Source organism: Festucalex cinctus, chromosome 3 (genome assembly GCF_051991245.1).
Source record: "Festucalex cinctus isolate MCC-2025b chromosome 3, RoL_Fcin_1.0, whole genome shotgun sequence".
NCBI classification, from domain to species: Eukaryota; Metazoa; Chordata; class Actinopteri; order Syngnathiformes; family Syngnathidae; genus Festucalex; species Festucalex cinctus.
In genome coordinates, this window is record NC_135413.1 from 21,013,663 (window position 1) to 21,041,037 (window position 27,375).

Below are 27,375 nucleotides of genomic sequence, written 5' to 3' on the forward strand. Positions count from 1 at the left end.
CTTTTTTTTGTTTGTTTGTTTTTACACGATGCGTCTTCTCAAAATGAGACAAAAGCACCACATTTGTCAAAAGAACTCACGTCTTCAGGCTGGCTAGTTTTTCTCCTCTTCCCCAAATTGTCAACATCCTTCTCTTTTTTGTCCTGTTGATGAAATATCATATGTTATTACCCCAGCTGCAACAATATCTATTTCATATTCAGATATTTAGGTTCCAACTCTGACCTTGGGGTTACGTTTCCTTGAGATTGCTATACTCTGTCCAAGCTTGCTCAGGAAGGAAATGGGCGATTTGGTGCTTGCCATAAGAGCAGCCTTGTCTTCTGGACTCAGATTTTGATTATCTGAAACAGAAAACAATGAGGATAAAATTGTTAACAAACACACACACACGCACACGCCTAGAATTGCAGGTGATTACGTTCTAAATGGTGACACATCAGTTCAATCTCAGTCTCTCACCTCCAGGTGGCACTGTGTCCTTAAACATCTCATAGAACTGGCTGAGGTACATGACCATTGAAAGTTTGTCAGGTTCCACCACTGAAGACATTTCCTTCCCAGTCATGCAGGGTGAGATACCAAATTCCCGCTCTGCCACGTCAAAACCCAACTGGTTGTTCTTTTCCTGGTCTCGCTCATCCAGAGTGTCAAAGTCACTGAGGGTAGTGAAAAAGGAAGCATCAACAATGACAAAAGCTAATAAAGCTTGTAAATTTGTCAATTGAGATATTTGTCAATGTTTGACCTAATTGTTTTTTGTCACAAATTGTGAGCAAAAAAATGTAGTTACAATCACTAGATAGTGGCAGCAAATTCCAAAACAAGCAGCTGCACAAACAATGGGCTTTTGGTCTGATTAATGCCATTTCCAGTTCAAGTTTCCAACTTAAAACAAAGGCAGTTAAACATTGTTTTCACCAAACCACAAACTTGTACATGTCTGAAAACTCCATGTTAACAATGGAACATACAATGGAAAAGGCCAGCTGTCTTTTTTTGGGGCACTGTGAAATAACTGAACAGCACATTTGAATAGAAGAGTTTGAAGAGTGAACCAGTGAGTGCATATTTACGAACAAGGAACGGGGATTTGGGCTATTCTTAGTCTTGGGTTTTAGGAAATAAAATGCGACATCATCTGGAGCAACTTACAGTATGTATGTTTTTAAATTCTTCATTATACACTTATTAACTAGTGTGACACACTCTGGAGCAGCTTATAGTTTGATGCAAATATGCACAATAATACAGATTCTGATGATAATTTCTGGGTAGGACTCAGTTAACCGTAAATTTCATTAGCGTAAGCTGAAAATGCATTTCCATGAGTCACTGATATTACGGTAAACCTTCCACTTAAAAACATTAGTACATCCCATATCAAGCACTGAGTGGACTCTCTCAAACCACTTTTAACATCCTATTTCACGTGTACATGTAAACTTTCTAACTTCCAACCCTAAAGCGGCTGTGATGACACTAAGAGCTAACTAGCATTAACTGCTATGCTGCCTGAAGAGACCCATCACACTACATTATAGTTCTGTGTGCATACGCGTGTGAGTCCGATTAACGAGGAACGCACCCTCAAGTAGTCCATTATAAGCAGCATCTGTCACTTCATTAACAACGATGCACAACAAAAAGGTAAGGTCCAAACCAGAGAATAAACACCATAGGCAACAACATGAACACAACAGGCCATTCAAACCAAACAAAACTATGAACTTTAAGCAATGTAAACTAACACAGTCAGAATACATAGTTGGGAGTCTTTTCAAAATGAAGATACTGTGCCAAGTTGTAATCCTTTGTTTCTAAGTTGTGCATGGGCGCAATTCAGATACTTACATGAGATCTGGCCTGTATCTGTGAATGAGTGCACACAAGGCCAGACCGCTCTTCCATGACATGGTGAGGTCTTTGACGCAAACATTTCGGTATCCTTCCGTTTGTCTCTGGCACCAATTGAGAAGTTTACTGGATCGAGCTATGGATTCTGAATAGACAGGAAGATTACGTATTGCATTATCTCATGAAGTAAAAGAGAACATGGATCAAACATGTATGACAATAACCATTATTTTTGGGGAGAACTGCAAATATACTATATGGAAAATGATTTGGAGACACCTCATAATTAAATAATGCATACGCTACAACTACTGTATAAAGATTTGGACTACACCACATAGTGTCCCTAAAGAATGTGAAAAACATGCCTACAACTTAGTGGGAACAATTTGGGAAGGGCCCTTTCATGTACCAGCATGACTTTGCTTTGGTACACAGAGACAGGTCCTTCGAGGAAGGGTTGCACAAGTTAAGTTTAGTGTACAACAATAAGACCACTAACCAGTTAAATTAGGTGTCAAAAAATAAATAAATAAATAAATAAATAAATAAAGTATTAGTTGATGAGGTTTTTGAGATGCTAAACTTACATTGTATGAACAGTGAATGACGGTTAATGTATCTATCAACGCTACTGCTTTTGTGTTTTATCTTTACATCAATCACAAATAACGCATTTAGAGCATTGCTAGGGGAGCATGGATGTAAACATTACACATTTACATTACAATGTACACACCTAGTGCACATACATTGTTTGAAAATTCATTTTTGTACCAGATATTTTGAGTTGTATTTTTTCTTTGGATAGTTGTGTTTTATTCTAGTTTGCCTTTACCCCTTTAAACCATTTGACATTTTGTATTTTTATTTTATTTTGAATAAACAAAAAAATAACAACACATGCACAATAAACTGATAGACCTATCGCCCAGCCCTAAGTGGGGTACTAATCATAGTCATATTTTTTCGAGTTACTAACATCTAGGTGTCCAAATAATTTTGACCATATAATGCATCTCCTGCTAGACTATAATCTTATGGCCTCGGTCAGGCTGAGGCTGTGGAGAGACTCGTTGCTCATTAAGGGTTATCATCCATAACTTCATCAACCATGTTGGTACCAATATAAACCAGTCCATCAGGAAATGTAATGAACCATGAGGGGTCGTGTTCACTGCCATAAAGACGATATGGGATGCAAATGAAACGGTTAGGAGAGGATGCAGAACTCAAGTGCTGTAACTATATAAGTTGAACATATTGTAATCAGTCAATGGCCAAGTTAGTACAACATAAAAGTATTTATGTGTTCAATCAGTTAAAATGTTGCTAATCTTTGATCATAAAGTAGAAAACCACAAACTTGTTAAATCAATTAATCCCTGAAGAGCAATATCATGCATTCAGACTGTGTGTTACCTTGCAACTGCTTGTCAAGCAGGCAATTGTCTACAGTGGAAATAGTCCAGTGTTACATAATTACAGCAACAAAGATAAATAAACAAATAAAAACTTTACTAATAAATTATGACAGTGAATAATGCATTTTGGTAGGTAAAAGCATTTGATGCATATAGAACATGAAGAAAGTACAAACCATTCCTGGTCAACTTTGGTGTTGATGAGTTGATCACATTCTCCATTTCAATGCGCATCTCTGTCGACTTTCCCGTGTCTATGAGGTGCCTTACCTGCAAATAAACCACGCCTGCATTATTTTACAAGTTCTCTCTATTATACATTCACACCCGTACTCACTCATATGACATATATGAGAATGATTCAAGAATACCAACATATTTTTTAAGATTATGCTCATTTTGACTGACGCATTTTCTTGCACTATGGATGTTTTAATTGGTCAACATGTTGAGTTGCATTTTATTGTATAAAAGGTGCTATAAAAATACAGTAAAGTTTTTGATTGATTGAATACTACAAACAACAAATAAACAGACCTACCTGGTGGTTCAATATTTATTTAAGGAAAATTTGGGGATAAAAGCTCTTGTATGCAATCTCACTGGACTTTGGAGGTAAATCTCATTTTGTAGCCTCTTTTTTTAATTTATTTTTTTGTGATTCAATAGATTTTTCTTGGTAAACAGTAACAAAAGATATGTGTTGGTTGTCAGACTCACCTGGCTGGGTTTGAGGAAGTTAAGGCTAATATTGGGGTAACGTGTAGTGGGATCCACGCTGTAGTGACTGAAGTTCTTGCTGACATTTTCCGGCGTGGTCTGCGGCAGCAGACGATAAATACTCTCCCTGAGTGTAGAGCAGAGGTTTCAAACCAACTAATCAACTTGATTACTAATCCGATGCACAGATTATTTCAAGTAAGGCCTAACCATGGAAACAGGCCATATTACAACCATATTAACTTTGTTATGTAAGTGTGCTAACGGCTACTGTAGAGTCACATTCCATTTCGATCCTCTTATCCTATTAGCAATAAGAAAGGTGTGACTGACGGTTCAAATCACATACAGGCACATTTCCGAGTAAACCACTCAAAGATTAAAGGGGTGTGTTTGAAGAGGAATGACGTGAGAGCATGCACACATGAGCTTGAGTTGAGTTTGGCGTGGCTGCATCACTGTTTCCACACACTCACCTTTCAGACAGCACTTCTAATGGCTGTTTTCCCTGAGCCCAGCTCTTCACCATCCAGCCCGAGTCCATAGCTGCCAGGAAACCTCGGGCAATGCCAGTACCCATGGGCCAAAATGGCTGGAGACAGCAGCACATTTAACTACCAAATGTGGCCACAGAACAGCAAACACAAATGAGCAGCGCTGTTTAGACCACTCACCTCCAACAGGCTGTCTCCCACCAAGGCCACCAGCAGTTGGTGGCCATTGCGCTGGCGCACCATGGCGGCACTCTCCGATGCGTACATGCAGGTGAAGTCAAACATGGCGACATCAGGTTGGCCGTAGTGGTTGATGGCAAAATCCAGAGTGGGCAACTGGTGGTTGGTTGAGAAATCGGCCGCCTCACAGGCGTAAGACAAGAGGGCAGCCTGATCCACGTTTGCTCTGGAAAGCAGCAGTTCTGTATCCGCATAGTCCTACAAAAGGGAACAAAAAAGGAAGTGGACAATTATGAAATAACAGCAAATTTGGGTTTTCTTCCAGTTACTAAATGCATTGGTCTAATGATGGCGTGGGTACTACCCTGTTTATATTACAAAAAAAAAAAAAAAAAAAAAAAAAAAAAACACATAGGGGAAAAAGCATAAGGTTTCATGCTCGTGGTCAATTAACTCGGGGTCTGTTAGACCTCTTCCTGTTCCTCCTTGCGCTACAGTAGCAGAGAGTGACCCTTCTGCTGGATTATTGCATTGTTACAGCCCTCTGCACCTTTCCTGGTGCACTGGCTTATCTGCTGCTAACTTCTCCACACTCTTCACGTTACACTGATAAACCTTCTGACAATGGTTCGTAGTGTTTGGATGCGACTTCCTGGAGGTATAACATCTATGACCTGCAGATACCGCTTCATGCTACCACATGGGGGCGGCGTGGCTCACTGGTAGAGTGATCGTCTCCCATCCGTTGTGGGTTCGATCCTCACCCCTGGTGACCACATCAAAGTGTCCTTGAGCAAGACACTGAACCACGATTTCTTCACAAGTCCCTCAAACATGTAGCATTAAATCCTTGCATACTTTGGGAGTGACCTGCTTTCATCGCAGGCGGTAAGAGGTGCATTCTTCCGGCTTCAAGCTCTCTGGATTTCTAATGCATGGCTGGAATTGGTGGAAGGTCAGTGGAGGTTGTCAGTTGATATATTTTGACAGAATTATGTGGCCTCGCTTCTCTCCTGCCAACATTTTCCTTCTTCCCTTTTCTCCCTTTCCGTGAAGCAGAGTCATTGTTTTAACTTTGCTAAAATGAGTTAGACTTCCTCTGTTTCTATGTGGCTATGGATTTTTACACTTGCATCCAGCGTTAGAAATTACACGCCACAAATATTTTGAATTTTAGAATGCTAAGGTATTTTTTTGTGATTTTTTATTTATTTATTTATTTTTTTTAAACACACCTTTTAAGGTGGCTTCTAGGGGTGTGAATTGCCTAGTACCTGACGATTCGATTCGTATCACGATTCACAGGTCACGATTCAATTCGATACCGATTAATCCCGATACGAATGGTCACGATTCGATACCGATTAATCCTGATACGAATTTATAAGTCGATTGTTGCGATTTTTTTCCATTCAAATTTAGAAAATACTATCAGTAAATTTGTACATGTACACTGTAAGATTTGTATGAATATATTTATCTAAAACTTGAGGCTTATAACCGTGAGCCACTGTACACAAACTTTTTGCAATCTGTTTCACATTTGAACAGCATTAAAATAAAAATATTAAGGCTTAATGTGCCGTTCATATAACATTCTTCCATGCTCAAGGTGTGAATCCTAAAAAAAAAAAAAAAAAAAAAAAAAAAAAAAAAAAAAAAAAAAAAAAAAAAAAATCGATTCTGCCGATTATTGAATCGATTCGAGAATCGCGCGATGTAGTATCGCGATATATCGCCGAATCGATCTTTTTTAACACCCCTAGTGGCTTCCAACCAAAACACCAGTACATAGCTATGACACACCTTGAGTAATGTTTGTACAGGAAGGCAGATTAATTTTTTTTGTGCTTTCCTGTGGAAGCGGGCCAGGGGGAGGAAAGAATATGTCCGTTAGGGTCACAAGACTAAGTAAGTGTGCTTAAGTCAGGGGTGTCAAACTCATATTAGCTCAGGGGCCGCATGGTAGAAAATATATTACTAAGTGGGCTGGATAGGTAAAATAATGGTATATAACTTCAAAACAATTGCCGTCAATTATACGAAGATTTTTTCGATTTTTGGGCAAATTACGGAGCTCAACTGTAATCTATTGTTAAAAAAAAATAACACAAATGCAAACGAAACGCAGCAGCAGTTTGCCTGTATGAGTTCCGGACGTGTTAAATCTGTTTTGCATATATATAGTTCCCAGAATGCATTGTGTGGCACAGTTAATGAAGTTAATGAAGATGTTAATCCTTATCATATGTAATTGTGGTACCAGTAATTGAATTTGTGTCATATTTAAAACGTTTATGTTGGTCCATGATTAAAAAAATATATATATTTTTTTTTAAACAAACCACAACTTTAATTAAGTTGGCTGTAAAATAATGACTTCCAGGGCGAGTCAGTAAGTTACATTACTCATCTTAGGACTGCTTGTGAAATTACAAATTTATATATTTTATTGTGGCTGGCTGATTAATTGGTCCGACAATATTATTATTTATTTTTTTCTTCACTTTACAAAATTGTCTCGCGGGCCGTATTAAACCCCTTTGCGGGTCTGATCCGGCCCGCGGGCCGTATGTTTGACACCCCTGGCTTAAGTTGACAGTTGAGTCCTGGCGACAGTTGGCTTGGTTTGCAGGGAAAACAGAGGACTGCTAGAACAAAACGCGCCTGTCTACTAGACCGTTTTAAGAATATTCAACAATTCTCTATCACAAACACAGACAAACACACGCAATCAGCTTTTTGATTACTCACATGGAGAATGACTCCTTTCTCCAGCAGGCTTTGTTTTTTGGCAGTCATCACAAAGTAGTGTGTGTCATCCTTGTAGTAGACAATGTTTTCCAGGTCGATACCTAAAAAGAACAATTGAAAGGAGTGTTACAGACCAAACACAAAATGTTTCCCAATTGCAGCAGCAGACTGCTATGCCTTTAGCGGAGGACAAGAGAGGCAATTATGCGACACAGAGCACAAAACAGAGCTCAGGGAACATCATCACGTCAGCAAAAAACCTGGCCAAAAGTGGTATCAAAGCGTTATAATTGGACTGACAAATTGGGAAGGGGGAGCGAGAGATGAGTGAGAGCTGATTACGATTACTAAATTGTTATGTTCTTTCTACTCTACACGTTACAAAATGGGAAATTTTCTGCAGTTCACACCTGTCGCTTCTCTGAGGTCTTGAAAGAACTTCTGATTGAAGATGAAGGCCACTCCGCTGATTTCTTCAACCTTAGCCTCCGCCGTCGTGTTCCTGTTGATGAAATTTGCCGTAATGGCGATTGCAAGTTTGCCACGGAACTCCTTACGTCGAAACCCTAGATGAAAAGCAGATTAGTATTTTAGACAGAGCTTGATTAACCTGACATTCTTTTGGTACTCTCTTATTTCATATCATCATACACTTAATCAGAAACAGAGCAAAAAAAAAGTCCAATCTATCTTTCTTCAATTATTTGAACACTTTATTAGCACTAGACATGGGCCGATACAAGTTTCTGAAGTTATAATCATGAACGGAAATATCACGGTGTCACGGCAGTACAATATTAAAACTACAGCTCTAAAATGTTTTTTTTTTTTTTTATATTTGGGTAAATGAAGACAGCGACCTATGAAGGCATCCGTGTGTCTCTTTCCTCCGCCCCGCTCATGCTGTTTTAGTCACCCTCAAAAAAGAAACTGAATTACTGCTGGCATAAAGTATTAACGGTTATTGAAATTTTGAGTCTTCAAAACCACAGTGAATCATCAAACCCGTTATCGGTCCATGCCTAATTAGCATTTGCTGGTGTAGGACAGAATCCTTGTATCTCCAAAGCCAACACCTTTCAGGAAACCAAAAAAAACGGTTTGTCAAGTCATTAACGTTGAGTTTGTTTTGTTAACTTTTAGAAAAATAATAGACCCATGTTGGGACTGACCATTCAGAAAAAAATGTGAAATTATCCAAATTTGAAGATAACAGGTTTTGGCCTGATGCCAGCGAATTATGTAGCAGCAAAACGCACAAGTTGGAATGTACGAAATGAGGTCAAGGTGTACACAGACAGGTGTTTGAAAATGAGCCTCAAATCCCAAGAAAACAAGAACAATGTTGCCATTTCTTTTCGTATTTCCTTGAGGAATGTGTGCTCATAGCTGAACAAAAAGGAAGCCGACTTGACTTGCCTGGTAGTGTGTTTCTCCTTCCATCTGCTCCAATGATCACATCAAACTCCAACTCGTTGACAGGGTGTATCCTGGGGAGGACCTCGGCCCTCCAGCCTATCCCTGTCAAACACACACAATGTTTCACACATTCAAATCTCATACAAATCACATGCTGCTTTTCCTTTCATGAAGTTTGACTCACTTTCACCCTCCTGATCATCAGGAGGTTCAATAAGCCCTTTGAACTCTACGTTGACATGGATTTCAATGCCCAGGAGGAGAGCCACTTTGAGCAGCATCAGCTGAAGTTGACGAATACCTGCAAAACAATCACAATGAACATAACCCCTCCTCCAAACACCCGACTCAACAAATCAATAATGAACGGTAAATTGGGCAAATGCTTCAAAACATGAGTGGACAGTCAGTTAACAAGACTTACTGATATGATCAATTGCACCAGCGCAAAACTTTCCATAGAACTTCTTGGCTCCGAGGCCCCTGAGGTCCTGAATGGTGAAGGGCCAAAGGTGCAGCACGTTGTTCCTGGAGAAGGCATCCCTTTTCTCTAACAGCACCACTTTGGCACCCAGGAAGGCGAGCTCGATGGCTGTTCGTAAGCCACATGGTCCGGCACCGATGATCAGACACTAGCGTCAAAGCAAACATTTAAAAACTAAACTCTACAATCTTGTGTTGGATTTCATTTAAAATCAGCACGGTTTTGTTTTGACATAGAACAGCCTTACCCAGATTTAGAGCATTAACGGTAAGGACCCAAAAAGGTTCTTAGGTTTTATTGAACTATAATTTGCACAAATTCTCTTAACAAAGGGTTATATTGACTTGTAAATTTGGTTATGTTCTTTGTCATTACTGCATAGTGTTAACATGTTATGATTATTTGATCCTGGTATGAGATCAAACTTCTAACTTGGTTGTAAGTTTAAAAAAAATAAAATAACAAATAGCTATACATCCATCCATCCATTTTCTTAACCGCTCAAGGGTCGCGGGGTGCTGGAGCCTATCCCAGCCAGCTTCGGGCAGTAGGCGGGGTACACCCTGAACTGGTTGCCAGCCAATCGTAGGGCACACAGAGACGAACAACCATCCACACTCACAAGCACACCTAGGGACAATTCGGAGTGCCCAATTAACCTGCCATGCATGTCTTTGGAATGTGGGAGGAGACCGGAGTGCCCGGAGAAGACCCACGCAGGCACGGGGAGAACATGCAAACTCCACCCAGCAAGGCCGGAGCCTCTTTAATGTACATGTATTGTAGTGTTGGTGAACTAAATAGGCCAAGTTGCAAACAACTCTTTAATGACAACTTGCATGTAACTGTCAGCCGCAACCACGCCAGAACACAACAGCTCCGAGCTTATTTTACCAAAACACATCCTCTGTTGCCTTCACGGACCGTCCAGACCATGGGAAACTACCAAACCTGCGACCCACCCACAAGGATTGCTACAGAATGCTCGTGGTTTTTTAAATCAAATCGGAGCTGTTACGTTATATATGGAGGTATAATTTGACTTTGCCTACACTTGTAGCATGTGTGAGTTTACTGACTGAAGTTCACTAAGTTTTATTTTTTTAAATATGTCTACTGAATTTATTTATTTATAGATACGGTGGATGGTTGTCCGTCTCTGTGTGCCCTGTGATTGGCTGGCAACCAGTCCGGGGTGTCCCCCGCCTACTGTCCAAAGCCAACTGAGATAGGCTACAGTGCCTCCCGTGACCCTTGTGAGGAATAAGTGGTCAAGAAAATGGATGGATGGATGGATGGATGGATGGATGGATGGATAGATACAGTGTTTACATGTCATGTCTCATGCAACATGAAAAGTTGGATATGTTGAGTGGTAAATTGTAACTAGTAGAAAAAAATATATATTAAAAGGCTTCATTTGCCTTCATCTTAAGATCATGTAATATATAATTGCTCTGATATTGTTATATTAACTTTTTGTTGGGTAAAAAAAAAAAATCATTTAAAAAGGACCTTGAAAAAAAATAAATAATCACATGATATCGGAATTGCAATTTTTTTTGAAAAAAAAAATTGCAATTAGATTATTTTCCATAATCGTTCAGCCCTAATACTCGATATACTGTATATGTATATATGCCAAGCTAGCCAATGGTTTATTATCAACAATCAGTAAACTGAAACCACAAACTCACAGAGGAATCACTTCATACAACCGTGCTTGAAATGTGAGAGGTACCTTTGAATTGCTACAGGCACGGCCCTTCTTGTACTCCTTGTGGCTGGCCCTCTTGTCTAACTTGGCCCAGAGTGCTTTCGCCCTCCAGTAGTTGAGTTTGGATTTGAGCCTGTGGTAAAAGACCCTGTACTCAGTAGGCTTGAGGTCCAGGTGATCACATAACTCCTGGAAGGCCTTGAGGGTGCCCTTGCATGTGGTTGCCTGGACAAAATTGTCAAACAGGAGATGGGAATGGTTGACCCGTTCTCCTCCGGTTACGCTGATGCCTCCATCGCCCATGGTCCAGACTCACACAAGGCTGAGAGGGCCCTTCACCCCCCGGCAGAGGGGTCTCTGGGTCCAACCACAGCCCTGTATGATGTCAGTTTCTTTCTCCAGCGGAAGGTTCTAAGTCCCTGCCTCAGGCGTTTTCATTCTGTCAGGAAAAGAAAGAGAAATAAACTGAATGAAACTTCTGATGTGCGGTACCGCATTAATCAAAATCCGTAACATGTCAGGTGTCAGGAAAAAAAAAGGCAAACAAGCTGATGAAGATAATCTTTTGATGGAGTACTGCAGAAATATATTATCCAATCCATCCATGCATGCTTGCTCCTCACAAGGGTTGCGGGGGGTGCTGGAGCCTATCCTAGCTGGCTTCTGGCAGTAGGCGGGGTACACCTGAACTGGTTGTCGACCAATATATTATTATTATTTACTGCTAAAAAGCTGAAATTCTGAGTATTTGAACAACTAAAAAAAAAAAAAAAGGATATCTAAAATTATATTTAAAAAAAATACAATTAATTTCATAATCTATTAGTTGTGGATTAATCAGTTATTGCTTGCACTTATAGGCGTAAACAAGTCATTAAGTCAAATTGGATTTTAACGATGCAAACATATCTGTGGCTGCCACTTTATTACTTCAACTTTCATGTTTTCATAAATAAATTATCTCTAAACATGTGGACTGCACTTATTAATTAAAGGCCTTATCGCACTGAGCGGCAAAGGCTTGTTAGGGTCGTTGCTAATGTTTTTTTGTCAGTGTTCATTCCAGGCCAAAAACCCTGGCAAAAATGTTCACCAACAAAGTTTTTTTTCTTGTCACCAAGAAATTTTGAACATGCTCAAATGTTTCTACCTAAAATGCCAAACATGACATGCATTTTGAAATTGACAACATATTAACATTTTTAACAGATTAACAAGTTTGAAATAAAATAGACACTTTGTTTCACATCATGATTGTGGGCTACTTTGTGTTTCACTTTCACATTAAATTTCAATGAAATAAATATTTTTGGTTTGTTCATACTGTGCCAAAATGTTGAAAAACTCAAGGGGTATGAATACTTTCTCAAGCTGTTGTAAATGAGAAATAGCGATTGCAATGAAGATTTGGGATAGCACTCTTAAAACCACACATGTACGAAAGTAACAAAACTGTTCAGCCACTACCACAGTTTCAAAATAGCTGGGATGACTGTGCTTACTGTGTGCATTCATTGGCGTGCTTGTGTATCCTTAAATGGCATTGTGTACTGCCTGGCCAATGCTCTGCGGGCACCCTGGGGATGAATTGTTCTATTGTGACTCTTCTCCTCATCTCACGGTAGAAGTGCAAGAAAAAGAGAAGACTACTTTCTCTCTAAATATTGGGTAAACAAAAGGGCACCTTGTAGAAGGAGCTGGAATTTGTTCAAGGCTACACACAGTTGTTAGTTAGCTGAGAAGCCGGCTTCGACCATAACCCAAACTTCAGCACAGACTTCAAGGAACTGAAAAAATTACGGTAAGTGTTTATTTCAAATTGACAGTTCAGGAAATGCACAAGCAAATTAAGATTCAGTTACTGTCAAAAACTACGTACAAATGTTGAAGATTTTTTTTTAAAAGATTGAAAGCGGATATTTGCAAATATTTTACTTTGATTCAATAGAATGTTAAGACTGCTTTCATGGAGGCTACAGAAATCCGACATTTATTTACTGTTGAGAGGATGAAATTCAGAGGATTTAAACAATTTTAAAAATTACAAGGTCCCTGATTATTCGATTATCAAAATAGTTATGATTAATTTGATAATTGATTAGTTGCCAATTAATCGTTGCACCTATAATTGCTAAATGCATTCAATTGTTTTTTGTGTTTGCTTTTATTTAATCAAAACAACATTTATTTCAATGCTTTAGGCGTGCAGTATGTTTGCAAAGCAATATTGTGATAGTACAGATAAGAATCATTTTGGACATTGTAATCATAAAGATTAGATTATTTATAGTGCTTCATCTCTAATCCCAACTCACAAAAGTTTACAATGGCATTTTCACCAAGAAAATTGCTATTATTCAGTCTTTATTTGAAACGTGAGTGCAAGCATGGCAAGCAACTATGTAGCCAAAAATGACTGAACCACAAGAGGAATGGAGCAAGTATGCTGGAACACTGACGCACAGGCTTGCTGCTATCAATAGCACAGGCTGCTCACTCCCCATCATTCATGCATGTGGATTGCTGTGTTGCTCATTTGCATTAGCTCACTGCAAAGACTGCTATGGCACAGTCATGGATCTGGTTACCCGGACACTCCCAACCTTCCCGCTGAACTAGGATGTGTAATGTACCTAATTCCACATTTGGACGTAATTAAAAAAATAAAATAAAATAAAATAAAATAAAATAAAATAAAATAAAATAAATAAATAAATAAATAAATAAATAAATAAATAAATAAATAAATAAATAGCGTGATGGATGGGAAAGAGGTTACATATTTGAAGCAAATAATATGAATGAATGAAAATGAAATAATAAAAAAAATACAATTTAAAGTTAAGCAAAATAAAACAATGAAAACCAGAAAAAAAAGCCCACACACTAACAGGACTTGACTCGACTTTATTTGGGGGGAAATAACGCATTTCGTGTTCAGCAGCATTTGGCTCACCTCAAATAAAACAAGTTGAAAACTAGGGTCACCAATCACACAACCCAGCATCTATCAATATTCTGAAGCGGTTAGTCTTCACAAGAGTAGTGGGAGTGCTGGAGTCTATCCCAGCTGGCTTTGGGCATTAAGCGGGGTACACCCTGAACAGGTTACCAGCCACATAGACCACACTCACAATCACACCTAGACAAAATTTAGAACTTTAATTAACCTACCATGCACGTTTTTCGGAATGTGGGAGGAAACTGGAAAAAAAAAAAACAGCAGGCATGGGGAGAACATGCAAAGTTGCAAACACCACCCAGGAAGGCCAAAGCCCAGACTCGATCCCACACCCTCAGCACTGGGAGGTGAACATGCTAACCAGTCATCTACTGCACTGCACCCAACATCTATTCAATTTCAATTCAATTCAAATGTTTATTTGACAGGCAAGTGACTGGCAACTCGCCACCTAGTTGACGTAATTTTGTGATGGTAACCTGCTTGCACGTTGTGACCTCGCAGTGGCCAAAATGTGCACATTTGTGTTATTCATAACCACTTGTTCTGTAAATGTCTACAAGCATTCACGGCAAATCAGAGACATTCACGGCAATCACAAACTAATGCTGTAACGTGTTGCCACTTTTTCTTACGATAAAACGTTATGACACTTTTCCACATATTAAAATATATCTCAAATGTGTAAAACACGTCTGTCTGAATGAAACTGGTATCGTTGTACCACACTGCTTCTGCTGCCATGACCGAGTCGTTAACATTCATAACATTAGCACATGGCTACCGAGCCAAAATCACAACCCCTTCGAGAGAGAAGGATACGGCCTATAGGTGTGGCCTGGTGCAACTACTTAATAAAAATGACACGGGACTACAACAGGTTGTTTTGAACAGATCGTTTTTGTTTTTTGTCTTATTTAGGGAATTTTGACGAATGCATGTCACAGACACAGACGTGTCTTTTACACATTTGAGAACTATTTTAGTACGTAGAAAAGCTGAATAATATGAGACCTTTAAGGCCTAAAGCATCTGGCAAAACATGCCTCTAAGACCTACGGGCGACTTTTGAGTCACCCTTGGAAACCTGAAGTTAACCTCCCTATTTTTAAAGTTGACCTAGTCGACTTGGTTGACTTTTTTCCCCAGCCCTAATTCTGATGCATTTCATCGGCTAAGAGACCAAGAATAGGTGAAAACACAACAAAATGCCGTATCTGCACTGGAGCACTCCCAGCTCTAACGCTATAGAAGCGCGTTCATGCGCTCCCGGCCTAAATGGGTTCAAATGGCCAAAGAAACCATAAAATTCTAAATCAACGACAGCCATGAGCAGCTATAAACGGCCCTCGCGACTCAGGCCACGTTGGGGTACTTCTAGCACATAGGACAAGAACCCTCTAACGTATCCCATGTATTGAGAATGTAGATATGTCTCAAATTGGTCTAATCATTCCAGAGATTCCCAATCTTTGTTTAGACTAGTGTGAATTAGTTTCAATCAACACAATAATTCAACACAATTACCAGAATTTTAATTAATGCACAAATCAAATGCTACAACCATGCATTTATCTAAAACTACCTTCCAAACCAACAACGAGAACTGATACTTTTCATAGTTTAAAATGTGAAATGTGTCTGATGCCATCAACTTGTTTCACTGGAAAGCACTGAGGGGACATAAAATGATGGTTTGGTAGTTGGTAATCCCGTCACATCACCAATTGCTGAGTATCCCTAATCTGGTGTGTGGGCGCGTAGCAAGCTGTTCAAACAACATCATCGGTTTGAAGACTGTCAGATATGAAAAAAACATTAGATGACATTCAGCGTGGTAGTACTAGTCCTGTAAATGGCATTGAAACTGTCACAAAGATGTTCAACCTACGTCAATCCAAAATGCTAAAACAATTAGGCTACTCTATATTATCTTGTGTTTTATTAACTGATCTGAGCCAAACTCAAAAAAGAGGCTGGAACACATGGACAGCGCTAAGGTTAAAGATACCTTTATCAATCAAGAAAGGCCTAGAGAATGGAACATCGTGTCCTTCAGTCACATGCCAAACGTCGGCAGGATTTCATTGAACAACCAGTTTAAGTTCTAAATCAACTGGGGTCCAGGCCGGAATATGTCCAGTGAAACCTGAAGACCACAACAAGCTTGTGTATAAATATCAGTAGGGCAAAGACATACACTCTGGACAGGATTAGTTCAGTCAGCATGACTGTCGGCAAAGAAACAGCTGTTTCAAGACATTTAATTAGCTCTTGTAAAATACAGCTTACCATTGTGGTATAAAGTTACCAAGAGCAAGAGTATCACAATATTCCAGAAGGTCATTCTTCACATCCTTGATTTAACTGTCAGTACTGTCACTCCTTCGTACCCAAATTATTCAGTATTCAATTGTGTTGCTGTGTATGGCAGATTCATGAAGATTGCTGTGGGGTGAGCAGCACATGTAAGATTGAAAGGTGGTTTAAAAAAAAATAAAAAATCCTGAAAACAGGTTCATCGTTTGCTGACCTAACGACCATTCAGAGCCCATAAAGTTCTACCTCAGATGAATAGGGTGTATTATGGAACAGCTACCTCACCGAATGCATCCAAAATGGTGCATAGTTCATACAGTGCATGGAAGTTTTGAACAGTGCATGATTGGTTCCAAATAAGCAGTTAAGTTATTCATCACTCGCAGAAGGAAAACCAAGATTGCAGTGCTCTATTACAGTGTTCAAGCGTCAGCAGGCTAGCAAAATGTAAACACTCATTGGCCTACTCTCAGGAATGTGTTTAATTTATTGGCCTACTTTTGACCTGCATGGCATGGGAAACGGCCGGAAAATGAATCTAATCCAGAGTAACAGACCTCGGGATCAGTCAAAACCTTTTTGATACCGGTACCAATTGGTATCACTACTGATACCATAGCTAAGTCTGGGTAATATATTGATTCAATCAACATTGGATTTTTTTTACATTTTTAAAAACCTGAAAAGGAGCATATGCTTGTTATTGCACGCGTTTGTTTACGTGTCCTTACAAAACCTGAATATTGCCAATATTCGGCTTTTAAAAGGGTTATTGGCTGCATGCAAGCGTACTCACTGGCAGCTATGCTTATCAAGTGACCTATAGGTGAATCGAGAACTGTGTGTTAGAGTAATGGCTACTTAGAATATTACTTTTTTTCCATCTTGTTATTTTGGCATTTGTTGCACATTTTAGATGTCTCCTTCCAACACAGGTGATTCAAATGATCAGCTTATCCGCAAACTCTGGAGAAGCCTGATAAATGATCTTCACCTGTGTTTGAGGAGGGAGACATCTGAAACATGCAGGACTGCATCTCTCGAGGACCAGGATTCCCTCCCCCCTGTGCTAGACTAATGTGGCATCCATTTATTTTTTTAAACACATCTTCCTTGTGTGTTACTCTCCAGGCACAACAAATCAACCCATGCTTATTCTACTGTTTACACGCTCGAAACTGACTCGGGTGCAAATAATTGTGAGCGGGAAATCCAATAACTTGGAAAGATGCATAGTAGACTTTATCTGATCGGCCTGATCGTGACCGGACAATAATTGGTATTTTATGCATGATCGATAATCTGTAATAGAGATCGACCGATATGCTTTTTTCAGGGCCGATACCGATTCCGATTATCGGTAGTCAAGGAGGCAGATAACCGATATTTGAAGCCGATATTCATTTGCAGTAAAAGTTAAAATGTTGGCACCAAATTTTTGAATAATGCAAACCCTAACCGTTCTTTACAATGGATTCTCACACTACACTTTTCATTTTACATCCTTCTATCTGCAATAAGACGTTGGTGGCGGGGGGAGTTAAATGTGGGGGCCAATGTGACATTACCTTTTATAGCATTTGGGATACTTGTAGTTTTATTCTATAAATGTTATATTTTTATATTTTGAAGTAATAGGAGGAACCCTGTCATTCAAAATGTGCATCAGCTGTGGCATTACTTATTACTACAGCAAAAATAAATAAAAAAATTCCATGAGAAAAACTATTCATCCCTGAACACCATACAGTTCTTGTAGACCTTATTATGATTATTGTTATTGTTACCATATAGACAGTTTTGATAAGCTGAGGATCTTAAATCGAGAACAGCAATATCATGCTACTCCTCTCTACAAGAGAACTGTCAAAAGACACTTCATCATGTAGTTTACTGCCACTTAGGATGCCCCAATCAACGCAGAAAAAGGGTTGAGTAAAATAACTTGGTTATAATAATAGTAAGAATAACTTGGTTAAACAGACATTGTTGCGGTGGACCGCTGCCAGTTTCTGCTGTTTAATGTGTTTTACACTTATAGACACGTGTGTGTATATGGGCACACTATTCTCTCACTACTGTACTGTACTGTATCACTTAATGGCACAGATGTACTTGTCTAAGTAATAACTGGGCTGCAACATTGCTAATTCACATTAACAAGCACTATCTTAGCTGTCCACATGAATAGTTACTAACACACGAGAAAGTTATACAACACACCAAACATGAGCTCATTATTCAAAGTATGATGCACGTAACGAAATTACATCACTGAACATTAATTGCAGCCGTGTACGGCCGTAGATGTTACATATTAGTGGCATCCATTGAGAGGATAATGTCCCAAATGACGGCAGACATGACGTGAAAAGAGAGACAAAACGAGCAAATAAGCACACTATACTTTAGTGCACTTCTCTACTAATGCCAAACATACGGAAGAGGACACGTTCGTGTAGTTAAACGGTGTTTGAGACACTTAATTTGTTACGGAGCGGACTTTAACGAGGTGCACAACGAGCTGTCAATCAAATCGACGTCGAAGCTTAAGGCACACAATGGCAAACCAGTGCGACAAATAAACACAATATAAAGTAACTAAACGCTATTTAGTGTCATTGTGGCATCTCACTGCATAATAACCGCTATGCAACAAGTAATGGACGTGACCCAGAATGCAATGTGTGCGTCACGAGAGGTAAATATAATGACGTTACTCTACTCTTAACATGGAACTAGACAATATAATAATGACAACTGTTAATATTTGGAACCTTTCTAACAAACATTATTTACTTAATTAAGTGAAAATGTGTGTGATTCCCTCCCCGAGTAGTTCAAGTAGCGAATTAGCTACTGGGTGTTAGCCTACATGCTAAGCTGAACACACCACTGTTAGCTAGCGGGGATTCAATGCAAGGCAATGCAGCTCCATTCATATAGTGCATTTAATACACAACATAATTCAATGTGTTTAGCTTATCATGGTGAAACGATCGGCGGAGTCTCTTCTCTTTTAACTTACCTTCGAAGCATGTGTCTGTCGCGTTGTGTACGTGGGTGCGTGTGTGACCGGCTACTGTGATACAGGCATACACTACTGATTGGTTCTGGCTCTTGCACGGCTAACCAATCAAATGCTGCTATGGGCGTTACATTGCTGGAGTTGGACTCCATAACAGACAGAGACGCTCCGGGCTGCATTCGAAGCGAAAAGACGGAGTTTTAAATGGATCGCTCATATCGGCCGTCAGATTAATAAAACAGACCGATACCGATATGTACCAATATGTCAAATATCGGCCCCGATTATCGGCCCGACCGATTATCGGTCGATCTCTAATCTGTAATGATCTTTAATGTCATAATTTGCGATCAATATCCACAAAATATGACATTACAGCAAAAACAACCTCATTCCCTCTAGAGCCATTCTGTGTTGTTCTGTGCTAGTGCCCAAAGCTAGCTATTTTTAGCCTTGTGCATCATGAGAGCAGATACAGAAATCCTTTGCTCTAAGAGGCGCTAGTTCCGCCCCTGCGCCCTTGACCATCCAATCACAAAGTAATAACCTTCTTGTGTTTTTATTTTTTGAATAGTGAAAAGTCCGAAAACCATTTTATTAACGTCAAATAAAATAACTGGCTACAGTTTGTAGGTTTCATCACTCAGTGTAAGTAAGTTTCGGACACGCACTGATGCAACTAGCAGACACGTGTTGTTTTGACCCAACATGGAAATACAGACACACTACACTTTTGCTGAACTACGTATGTAAGTATGGACATATCGAACGCTGAGTTGAACTATTCTCGCGATGCGATTACTTTGAAACGTAGTCAATAGTTTGCCAATATAAGGGGGAATGTCTGCTGGAGCCAAACCGAACGGCTTCACACAGTGTCTTGTGCAGATAAAGAGTGGACGACGCAACACAGCCAGCTTCCAATACAAGCCAAAAAGGAGCTGGCAGCAGGAACAGAAAGTAGAGACATGTAACTGGCAAGTAGGTGCATGGACCTGTTAACAGCTGTTGAACCAAGATAGCAATAGTATTTGTTTGTTTTAGCAAAACACCGGCCAATTGAATGACTGGTGACGTTTGTGCATTATTTATTTATTTATTTATTTATTAATGTCAGAGAATTTGATGTTGTAAATACATAAACACTGCATGCTATATTTAATGTTTATCAGTGTTTTTTGTGTGTGTTTTTTTTTATCTTCAGAGTGTATTTTTTTCAATGCATTTCAATGAGTATCAATTATACATGGATTTTCGCTTTGGCAAGGGTGAGACTGTATAGTAAAAAGTTGTGTAAATAGTAGGGGTGTTAAAAAAAAATCGATTCGGCGATATATCGCGATACTACATCGCGCGATTCTCGAATCAATTCAATAAGGGCAGAATCGATTTTTTTTTTTTTTTTTTTTTTTTAGGATTCACACCTTGAGCATGGAAGAATGTTATATGAACGGAACATTAAGCCTTAATATTTTATTTTAATGCTGTTCAAACATGAAACAGATTACAACCTCTATAAGACTGAAATTTCAGATAAATAAATAATACATTTTCATATAAATCTTACACTCTACAAGCTTACTGATTAGTATTTTCTAAATTTGAATGAAAAAAAATCGCAACAATCGACTTATAAATTCGTATCGGGATTAATCGGTATCAAATCGAATCGTGACCTGTGAATCGTGATACGAATCGAATCGTCAGGTACTAGGCAATTCACACCCCTAGTAAATAGATATATTACCCCATATTCTGATTGGACCGTTGATACGATATTGTTTTTTCCCCCCAACTCTCTAATCAGCTGCAACAATCCTGATTGTGTAACCTAATATAATGTATGTGGAAATAAATGTTTACCCAACAAAATCTTGTGTTCGACTGTCTGCTACAATCTCATAAATTGACGAAATGAGTGAGAACAAAAGGAACAACGAAATGTATTTATACTATTCAATAGAACAAACTCCATCAATTAAAAGAGGCATGAGAAGACCTTGTTCAGTATGTCAAGCTAGTTCATTCCAATTAACAGACTGACTTAACACATGTATGTACAGTATGTATCCATCTTATATGGGCCATTGATGCTGAAGTGCCACTTTTGACTGCAGCTGAGCTGAATCCTATGTGTGGTTAGTCAACCACACGTTTTTTAATACAACTACAAATAACAGCCAAAGAATGGAAAAATGATCACACTTGTTAGTGTTGTGTTAATGTACAGCCTCTAATAGCTAAACTTTCAGAATGTAACAAAATTCAATAAGTGTCTTTCCATTATTATTAGGTTTGTCTGACACAGAAACATTAATTTAGCAATGTCTCCAAGTACAGGTGTGGATGTAGCTTAGAAGTGGTGTACAACTAGTAACATAAATAAAACAATTACGTCATTATGTACAGTATATTGTCAAACCAGCAATGACTCGTGCGTCAAGTCTTTAACCAAATAATAATTAGGCAATTAACCCATTCACAAATGGAACATGTGTCACTAGATCTGATCCTGCGTGAATAACACAACAACAGCCACCCAATGTGTTACATGAGCTAAACCAGCCTGTGCTGTACCCGTCCCGTCTAAGAACGACCGAAAGCCAACAGTACATTCTGGACACATTAGTGATCCTCGACATCTACCATTTAAATGCTGACACCTTTATCTCGGGCCAGCGTTCTTGTTTGTAGGGTTTATGAAATAAACAGAGCGTGACATTGGCAAACGTGCATTGAGGTGTAGTTCGCGGTTCCGAAGGAACCAGGAAGAAATGTCGCGAACGTGCATGTCAGGAACAGCGCGCTTACCTGCAACGCTTGTGTGTTTATAATAATCCAACCGTGCGTAGCGGCAAAGAAGCCATGTTTGCTAGTTCGTCCAGTTTCCCTCGCAAAACAGCCTCGGTGTGAGTGGATAAGGTTGAGGGAGGCCAGGAGACGCAGGCAAACAGGGGCAGAGGAGCAGGCGCAACTTGAAACAGACAGAGGCGGGTCGGTCCAAACCATCATAACAAGGAGGGGTGACGGATTAAAGATATAAACAACAGCACGTCAACAAACTACTGAGGAATACATGGCTTCAACGTGATGAAAAGTTGACGTTGAACGTTCCTTGAAATGAAAGGAATGCTCGCACTGTTCACTTGCAATTTTAAAGGTACAACACAATCCCAAACCCCTTCTTCCACTGGAGGAAACCAACACGTTTTAACACCGTCTAATCCGATTGGTCTATTACAACATGACGCAAACACTGCTCAGCGTCAGGGTGACGTATTGAAGTAATTGCAAAAAAATAAATATTGAAGAAATAGACCGAGGAAAAAGTGGCGCTTGAAGAAATACTTGCTGCCAGCCATCATTACATTACATATAATAATCATAAATGGAGAGAGAGAATTGTGTATACAGAGTCAGACATTTTAGAAAAAGAATACGAAGAGACTAAAAATAATAATAATTACATAATAGAAGTAGCATAGGCTACTGTTATTGTAATTTTTATAATAATATTGCCATTGGCTGTATACTTGCAATCCTAAAGGATAAGTGATATAAAAGATGGAATGATGGGAATGTATTATTATTTTTCAATGCAATGCACTGCTGCAATGATTGTCGAGGGCTGATATTTTTGAATTTCCAATAATTTGAATGATTGCTGTAAAAAAGGATGAAATGATATTTCCCTTTTAAACTGCGGAATTTATTACTTTTATAAATAGGACTGGAACTCAACATAAAAAGAATTGAATTAAGCATTTTTGTTTATTTTGTCACAGACAAACTAGATTAGTTTAACAATGCTTTGGTCTTTCAATAGTTTCTAACTAGTCACATTCACAAAATGGAGTAAGGGCTCTATATTAGAGACAGTGTGTGTCTATATGCACTTTAAAATGTACATTCCTCCTTACTGATTCTTGGGTAGAGGTCCAAAGGCCATATGATGGTTTTCTAACAATGCTAAATCGGTAGTGGGTGAAGAGCTGCAGTTACCAAAGTGGAAAAAAAAAAAAGCCCACTGGAGATTACAAGCTAGGAAAATTGCAACTTTCAAACAATTGCTTTTAAATAGCAATGCATAGCACAGAAAACAGTAACATGAGTCAGCTTTCCACAAACTGAACTATGCATCCCTGATTCAATTTGTCCTGCTCTAATATCAACAATGCCAAGACCTGCACTCATACTGTGGAGCAAATACTGAACCCATCAGTAGCACAGAAATCCAACCGGTAAATTCATATGACATTTTAAAGCTATAAAGATGATCTTTATAAATGTACTGACTGCTTCCGATGAAAAGGTCAATGGCACAGAGGTTCATGTGGCGCGGCCTCACTCAGGGACGTCACACAATGGAGGATGTGGGCAGGGATGAACTGGCAATTCAGTATTATTATGATTATACCAATAATAGTAACCAGATAAACTAGAGATGGCCTAAGATTTTTTTTTAATGAATTTATTCAATACTTTATATGACCTTTTGAAATGATCTATAATGTTCTAATTTCTTGAGATGCTCTTGTACGTCAAGCTTAATCATTCCACACCCTCAAGGACATTTTGTAAGAGAGGTTCTCATGTTGATGCTCTATTTAGATGTGCTAATTAAACAAATCCCAGGGGGAAATGTGAAAGGAGAGTTTTAAAAGGGAAGTTAATGCTGCAGTATGGAATACTAGTGGGTGGTTTCCTGTTGCAAGGATTCCTATTCAGCTGTAAATCATGATATTTTTTTTTCTCTGCCTTTCACCCAAATGAAATGGATGGATTGATAATAAAATCTAACAATAAACTTAATAATAATAATAATCTAGATTTGCATAATAGCAGTGAAACTTACGTATTTGTTGACAAGACCTGTCAATAAATGCATGCCCCAACTACATATTAATATGTAGTCTCATATGTTGATTTGACTCATTTTACACACGCTCTGTTCAATATTGTGACCTTTGTCAAATACTTTGTAGTATAACGTAATTTCCAATTATTAATATAGATTTTTTGCAAAAAGAAAAAAAAAATCCTAAATTGTTCCCCATATTATGCAAGAGTCTATTAAAAAGTACTATTTTCCGCATTATAAGACGCACCGCATTATAAGGCGCACCTTCAATGAATGACATATTTTAAAACTTTTTCCATATATAAGGCGCTACAGTAGAGGCTGGGGTTACATTATGCATCCATTAGATGGTGCTGCGCTAAAGGGAATGTCAACAAAACAGTCAGATAGGTCAGTCAAACTTTATTAATAGATTATTCACTCCCAAAATGAATAAACAGCTGTTTTATTATTTTATTTTTTATTATTAAGTATTAGTATTTTCTAGCGATCCAAGATGGCTAGGAGCACAATGGACGCTAATCTAAAATTTTAAGGGCACAAGCACCAGATTTATAATTTGATTTGCAAAGTAAATAATCATCCCTCTCTTTTTCACTATATAACAGGTGTTATTTTTAGACTGAATATTAACACATCATTAAAATGACTAAAGTAGAAAAACATTTGCAGGTACATATTGTTTTATCAAAGATAGGACAAATAGTTGTTTTTTTTCAAATCAGAATTGGAATCGATTGTGAGGACTTCACAATACAAGAGCCACATTATGAAAGCAACCCTAATTGCACTAAAAACAACCAGCTTTCCACCATGCCTGTCATTGTTTGTCTTCAGCCATTCACTGATGATCTGTGGCGAGTGAATGAGGCATGCAGACAAAAGCCTGTCTAGGCAAGGTGAGGCCGGCTGAACACACAACAAAGGACTCAACGTGATGTCATTCGGGAAATCTTCACCGGCATCTGTCAGGTCACGTTACCAAACACACATGATAATGGCCACTGTCTGGGGCTCAGTCGACATTTTCAGATGAGAGTGAGGAATAAAACCAAGTACTTACTGTTCTGAAGAGTAGCCCTAAAAATATTCCATCTTGGATTTGATCCTCTTTCTATTTTCATCCCTTTCCCCTTTTCTTTTGATCTCTTCCTCTTTTTCACCACTGCAAGATGCTGCTTGGACCAGTGCTCGTTGTCATGGTTACCGAGGTGAAAAACACGTGACTGGATATCCCTGTATGCTGATTGGTCACACGCAGGGCGCACATAGAGGCAAGGAGAGGAAGGGGGTGGTGATGTCACACGCCCACCAGTTCACATATGGGAGGGATCCTCCTTGGCCTGCCGAAAAGAACACAGACACAATAGGTGTTTTTGTGATTTTTTTTTTTTTTTTTATTCTAAGGGTGGGGTTGTGGAGTTACTGGATGATCAGGGATGATTCCATTTGACTGACTGACTGACTTTGTGGCATCCTGACTGTTGTGAGTCACCTCTAATAGCTCATCTCATGTGTCACGTGTGCTCTTTGCTCTCAACTCATGAATAGCTACAAACTGCTATAACTTGACTACTACAACACATATATACGTAAGCACTCATGTGAGGTTCAACCAGCCACAATTTAGTCATCATCCAGAATGGCAACTGAGAACTATTAATAGTGCTGCACACACTACCGGTATGCATTTTTAACTGGATTTTTTTTTTCTTTTTTTTAAGACTGTTGATTTTTGGTAAAGTCACAGCTAAGCACAGTCTTGAGCAACACAAAGAGATGTATAGATTTACCAATATGTTTCCTTGTACTGAAGCATAGTTGGTATAACATACAGTATCTGTTGTGTGCAATTCTTGGTTTGTATGCACGATTAAGCAAAAACAATGTAATGAATTCCTACAAAACTTTGTCAAAAGATGCAACACTGAACAAGGGCGGCACAATGAAACAAAAAAAAATAAAAAATCAATCAAATTAATCTTTACAAATATTAATATTGACTATCAGAGATGAAACATTTATTATTGTGACTGATATTTGCAGCGGTCTTCAACTGCATGAAAGCATTCCAAACTGAGAATGCAAATGAATGCATGGAATGCTGTAGAATATTGGCAGCAATAACAGTAGCACTCTACGTGTGAGTGAACAAAAATGTTCTCTCCACATTGCTAAAAAAGTCTTCTGAGAAAGACAAGTGTCGCATTTTGCGTGCCATTTGAGGGAAAGACATTTTTGTCGGCCTCAGCACATTCCAAGCAAATACATGAGTAATCATGGCCTTAAGTTATTTTAGGCTTGGAGAGTCCAGTTGTCTTCATGTGTGTACAATTGCAGGTTTTTTCCACCCTGTCTTGTTAATTACCACCTGACCTGTTTGCATTCCTATTATACACTTTAAGTTCATAAAAATCAATGCTTTGGACAAATTCCCAAATGTGATTATGCAAAAAAAACAAAAAAAAACACTTCAAATCAATAGACTGTTCAAAGGTTTTACCAATACCTCAGAGATGATAATAGCTCAAGCCAGTGCTATAAATTATGCAACCGTACTCTATTGCTATGACTGAGTACTTACATCAATAAAACATACTATGCTCTCTCAAAAGCTATTTTCGTAAAAACTGAAGATTCAGTTAATTAATTAATTAACTCATGTTAACAGGAAAAAAATTGTCCAATATCATCAGATTTTTTTGCTGGACTGAGATTTTAATGGTCCTAATCTTTGGCATCTTTTCATCATAGATAATTTGGGTCGGAAATGCCCAGGATGCCCTTTCCAAGCTATTCTTGTTGGTCCAAAGATGACACAGAGAGATTTCTCATTCTTATTTGATATGGAAAACAGCTTTTCTCTGAAGTGGAACACTGTTCTCCTTAATTAGAATATGATGTGCTCTGGTTGGTTGCATGCTGTAGCTTGCCATCAATGTGTAAATGGAGTGGCTTTGGTCAAAGACTCGAGGGGGTAGAGGGAGGAGCGAAAAAAATAAATCTGCATTAATCATAATAGGAGTTAGAAAACGGCAGTCTCACCTTTTAGGTCACCCATTATGTGAACAACTGCCAGCCACGTATATATAATGCATAATTTAATTCAGTAAGGCCTTAGTTATGATGAAAACATGTCAAACTACACTCCAGTGA

General features: G+C 38.7%; 1 protein-coding gene across 23 annotated transcripts in view; it reads right to left on the reverse strand.

Moving 5' to 3' along the window:
• Positions 1 to 27,375, reverse strand: part of mical3a (microtubule associated monooxygenase, calponin and LIM domain containing 3a) — a 78,213-nt gene that overhangs the window by 40,617 nt on the left and 10,221 nt on the right. For 10 of the 23 annotated variants that reach the window (XM_077516612.1, XM_077516613.1, XM_077516606.1 and 7 more), the window contains exons 1-15: positions 22,170 to 22,500; positions 11,074 to 11,488; positions 9,273 to 9,480; positions 9,033 to 9,149; positions 8,849 to 8,950; positions 7,840 to 7,995; positions 7,430 to 7,530; positions 4,676 to 4,933; positions 4,478 to 4,593; positions 4,002 to 4,128; positions 3,458 to 3,551; positions 1,855 to 2,002; positions 463 to 659; positions 226 to 344; positions 81 to 143 (exon numbers count right to left, since the gene is read on the reverse strand). In XM_077516612.1, coding sequence (XP_077372738.1) covers positions 81 to 143; positions 226 to 344; positions 463 to 659; positions 1,855 to 2,002; positions 3,458 to 3,551; positions 4,002 to 4,128; positions 4,478 to 4,593; positions 4,676 to 4,933; positions 7,430 to 7,530; positions 7,840 to 7,995; positions 8,849 to 8,950; positions 9,033 to 9,149; positions 9,273 to 9,480; positions 11,074 to 11,352 — 2,085 coding nt within the window. In that variant the 5' untranslated portion in view covers positions 11,353 to 11,488; positions 22,170 to 22,500. Of the gene's footprint in view, positions 1 to 80; positions 144 to 225; positions 345 to 462; positions 660 to 1,854; positions 2,003 to 3,457; positions 3,552 to 4,001; positions 4,129 to 4,477; positions 4,594 to 4,675; positions 4,934 to 7,429; positions 7,531 to 7,839; positions 7,996 to 8,848; positions 8,951 to 9,032; positions 9,150 to 9,272; positions 9,481 to 11,073; positions 11,489 to 22,169; positions 22,504 to 25,282; positions 25,563 to 27,375 lie in introns of those variants that run through there. The other 13 variants (XM_077516615.1, XM_077516616.1, XM_077516617.1 and 10 more) reach the window with 6 other exon arrangements.